Source organism: Paramacrobiotus metropolitanus, unplaced genomic scaffold, assembly GCF_019649055.1.
Source record: "Paramacrobiotus metropolitanus isolate TYO unplaced genomic scaffold, Prichtersi_v1.0 Parri_scaffold0000099, whole genome shotgun sequence".
NCBI classification, from domain to species: domain Eukaryota; kingdom Metazoa; phylum Tardigrada; class Eutardigrada; order Parachela; family Macrobiotidae; genus Paramacrobiotus; species Paramacrobiotus metropolitanus.
In genome coordinates, this window is record NW_026570319.1 from 452,723 (window position 1) to 457,558 (window position 4,836).

Consider the following 4,836-nt stretch of genomic DNA (forward strand, 5'->3'; position numbering starts at 1 on the left):
GGCTACCGCCAGTATTACAGAGCAACGTAGGTTAGTGGATGCCCAAGCTACCACCAGAATTACAGAGCCGCTACGTGAGTGAAAACGGTAAACGGGCCGCGGGCCGGCTTCTGGATATTTAGAAATTACATATAAATTAGACAATTTAAACCGTGCGATATTGGGATTCTCAGATTTTTAGATATTTTTAAAACTTTGAAACTGGAGGCTCAGAAAATTAAAGGTAACGGTCCCGCTGCGCGGGGCCGAGTCGAAATACTTAGAAATTCTGGAAATGTAAAAGCTTTGGAGCCGACTTTGGATAAATTTACAGTCATTTTGAGGTATTCAAACGCATTTAAAAACATCTTAAAGGTTTAAAAAAAGAAAGGTTCAAGAATTTAAAAAAGTAAATTTACAGGTTTGATGTAATTGACAGTTTTAAATAACGATTGTTTAGGTTGCTAAGTTGCGAAACCTGTATTAAACCTGTATTTGCTCATTCGAGACGTTTCCCGAATTTACTGGAAATTTCTATGAACTTTAAACGCTAAGTACTGAAAGTTTAAAAAGGGTTTTTGAAAACTTCCCGGAAACCAAAATTTTTTTCCAAGCAGCAGGTAGTAAGCTTTGGGAGATGCTGGATTTTATAAAACTATCAAAAGCTTCACAAACGGAATCTGCAATTAGGAGATATTTTCCAAAACCAACAGCCTTTAAGTACTAACAACCTTTAAGTACTACAGCTTCTAAAAATTTTTTTAGACCTTCTCCAAAACTTAAGATTTTTTGAAATATAAAGGTAGGAACGTTTGTGCGATGCTCTGTTTTATAAAATCATCAACTTACTGAAAAAATCAATCTTGATTTAGGAGATAATTTCCAAAAAATAAGGACGTAAGGATATATGAATCTATACTATTGATATTGATACAGTCATATGCATAGCCAGGTTTGTGCGCTAGTCGGACTGGTTGGGTTGTAGTGAGCAGGATTGGGTAGCCATTTTATAAGGCGGTTTTTCTTATACCATAGAGTGTACGGTGCACTGCGTGCCCAAAATTTTCGTGTCTCGAAACACGAACATGCGCATGGATACTCCATCCGGCGGTTCTGTATTTCGGGGTGAAGTTCTGTACTTCGGCGGAGTAGTTTACAGTTTACACTCTAAACTAGGTAACCAAAGTCTGGCGCCTTTCGTTTTGGCTTTCCTGAATTAACGATTCTTCCCCAATACACAGACGACGTAATTACGTAAGTACGATTATTTCGTAGGCAAATCTAATCAAGCGGCGACCCTGCTCCGAAAGGCTATGTTTTTCGACCAGAATTGTACGCGCGGATTTTTGCTTGCCTTTACATATTTACGATTTTAGATACCGTGCAGTCGAACGATACTGCGCTCCACGTATTTTCGCCTGGTTATCTATATACGTACGGTAGCAGTCTCCTGAAATTATCCACTGACCATGAGAAACTTGTTCGATTCTTTACCCAAGCAAGTCTTATGGGTTTTGCAGGTGTTTCTACAGGTTGAAAGGAAATTATTCACCCTTGTCTAGAAATAACAATCGGCTCCCGGCTATGTACAACCTCCTTTTTAAGTGTTGCACCCAGAGAAGCTCATACAACGGAAACACCTACTGAGCCTTGTCAATTAAAGCGGCAGCGCTGTAAAAAGTATTATTGTGCGCCCCAGCACACTGGCTTCGGATGCTTTGCAACATTTACCTTTGTAGTAGTTCCGGCACAAAGCGGTTAAGCAGCATTCTTAATTCTTATAGATTGCTGGTATTTACTCAGCCCCCGGCTGGGCTACACCAGAATTTTTCACAGGTGCTGCGCCCAAATAACTTCAACTAGTTCAGTTCTAGATCTACAATATTTTATTTGGTGCCGAAACTCATCTAATTAAATTACGTATCTGGTTTCTTTAGTTACTAAAATGGGTGGTCAACTTATTAGCACGATGGCGCTGCTCTGCGTGGCCCTGTCACGCGCGGTAAGTGTTTCAACTTTTGTCGCATTCCTATACGAGTTTACGTGTTCCGGCATCTACGGTGCGGTTCCTGGTCAGTAATTTAACATGTACCGATGGTTGATGTTCGCATATGGTTAACCTCAAAGAGTGAAATTTAAAGTATTTAATGAATAAAAACAGTGTTAATAAAGTGCTACGAGTAGATATACATTAAGTTTTTAAATGTTTCCAGAAATACGCGATACTAAGTATTATGAGTGCCTCGCAGATTTGTCTGCGTTCTAATTTATACAGCTTTCAGAATATAGTAACCCTGACGTATCAATACCAGTGTATACAGATTAAGCGTTTATTTGCAGACAACAGCCGATAATTATCGGGTGGAATTTCAAGTGCACAGCTTTTCCAATCCGGCCAAGGTTTTAGTGGACGGTAAGACGACATGCGCGCCTAAAGGATTCTGCAGTTCGAATGAACCATGCGACCCTAAACTGTATCGAGGAGTGGACAGCAGGCAAGTAGGCAGTTTCCTGTTTTCAAGTCAGCGACAAGAGTTTATCATTGTACAATCGTTGAGGTGTTTAGGCAGTGTCCCACCACTTCCGACCCATGCTTCCATCCGGCGGACAATGAGAAGTACTTCGCCTGGCGGGTTTTCTATTCGGCCTTCTGCGCCGGCGCGGGCCCAATATCGGTTAATCACAATTTCTCCGGTGACTTCTGCAATACTGATTTTAAAGTAAGTCAACAGGAAAACCCAGTATTTCATTACCTGAAGGCTGAAATCATTGTACGAGTACACCTGATTTCATGAGACGCATAAACTCTTCGTGCATTGCAGAAAACCAAACTGCAAGTGGTGAGTTGCGATGTTCGCAGACAAAATCCTGAATATTAATATTCTGTCATGCTTATCCTGACGTTGCCTTCTCATACCAGCTTGCCAAGCACCATGATGACGAAATTCAGAATTTCGACTGCTTTACCTCTGACAAGACCGGCGATGTGGCAGCTGATCAAAAATCCGCAAAATGGTCGGTAACCAAGTCGTGCGATCGCAAGTACAATAATCCCAATAACGCCCAGTAAGGAAAATATTAGGCTTTCGTGCTGAATATGACCTTTTATGCGTCATAAGATTGTAATGAAAGGTTAGAAATTTCTTCCGTTAACCTTGCGAGATTCGGTTCGCCAAAATCTGTGCCTAACAACGATAAAGCATGTCAATGCAATATTCATAAAATTAATATTCTTCACAGATTGTCGTATAACTGGCGTGCTTACCGGATTCCCCAAAAGGAATGCGGACTGGATGCGAGGATCGCCAGTGAAGAGACACCTTACGACGTCTACATACATGGTTGGGTGGCCGTCAATCCGGAACAGAACCGCGATCCCAATCTGGACTATTTGGATGCGAGCCCAAAAGAGAAGGTCATTCTAGACGCGATTACGGCAGCTTTCGAAAAGAAATACGGTACGTGGTGGACTGCACTCGTTACCTTCGTGTCTCTGTTGTAGTTACAAGCTAAGTATAGAAGTATAAAATATGAATCAGTGTCTCAATTATCCTAATCGTGTGCTGTGGTTCTGTTCACAGCGAAAAGCGAAATAGAACTGGCCTACAGCGCCAGTGTCAACGGACGAGATTGCAGCTCGGAAAAATTGGACATGACGACAAAGAGCTGCACTGCTTTTCAGTATTCGCTTAGCGGCAAGAGTAAAGCCAACCAGAACGTTGAAAGCCTCGACAAGGAATTTCTCGCTGTCGTAAAAGCAGCCGGGATCCCCGGAGTGCTCAATGTATGCGCTGATAAACCTTGCCGCGCCTCAGGGCGCGCGCGGTTCTGCTCAACCGAAGAAACCGACAAACAAAGGCTGAATTAATCTTTAAGACAGCCATGTGGTGAGAATGCCTGTAACTTGAGGATGAGGGCAGTAAAGCTAGTATCATTTATTACATTATCATTTATTATTTTATTATTATTATTAATTTATTATACAGTTTTTTTCCTGCACGACTTACGAGGTGAAACAGGTGAAACCAATAATTGATGTAATAATACTTGGAAGCGAATAAAAAATATCTGGCCTCGAATCCACTAAATATTTGATTTTTCCATATCAATCCTTGCTGTAATTTGTAGATCATCCAGGTTTGTGATTCAAGTTCGATCCGCGACTGTGGCCCAACATATGCTCATCAGTCATCCGAGCTGTTACATGGATGGTCTTCGCCAACTTTAAAAATATACTGAAAGCATTATTGTAAAATATTGAGAAGTACTGTATCCTGAGTGCATTATTACAATCATGTATCCTGACTCATTTTTACACCCTGGCAGTTGTATCGACGTGACCTTTATAAAGCACATGTGGCTGACGTAACCGTCTAGGCGATCTAGTGTAATTTTCGGAAAAAAGCAAAATTGTATTCACCATATTGGGAAATGACTGTAACATGAAGCCATGAACTAACAAGTAAGAGTAAGCAACTATCATCTAGGAAATTTTGCTCGTATAGGCTGATAGCAGGAGTGTTGCAAAAACGTTTTATGTCCGAAAGCGATTAAGACAACGTTTGTGTCGTACAAGGAAAGCAAATTACAAAGCAGGTCGAACTTTGTCTTAATTCACTCTTAGAAAGCTACCTAAAAGTTAAACTTAAACTGTTAAAGGGTGATACAACGCGACAAGTCGGCAGAGGAAAATTTTCCTCTGTCACGGTTTTTCTGCTGCGCAATACATAATGTTTAAACTTTATGTACTGAGCAGTAGAGAACCCGTTAGGGTATAGAAAGATGAAAAGAGCCATTAGACTGCCTAATGGATGCTGGAACGCAGAGTGGGAAGTTCCGCTGAAAGTTTCGGTGGGG

The 4,836-nt window shown here is 41.1% G+C and overlaps 1 protein-coding gene across 1 annotated transcript; it reads left to right on the top strand.

The window, feature by feature from the left end:
- Window positions 1-1,875: 1,875 nt before the first annotated feature.
- Window positions 1,876-4,172, top strand: LOC129597026 (uncharacterized). Its single transcript, XM_055494443.1, has 8 exons — window positions 1,876-1,981; window positions 2,320-2,478; window positions 2,550-2,699; window positions 2,802-2,819; window positions 2,900-2,994; window positions 3,220-3,437; window positions 3,561-3,866; window positions 4,108-4,172. Coding segments are annotated over exons 1-6 (480 nt in total). The 5' UTR covers window positions 1,876-1,924; the 3' UTR covers window positions 3,221-3,437; window positions 3,561-3,866; window positions 4,108-4,172.
- Window positions 4,173-4,836: the final 664 nt, after the last annotated feature.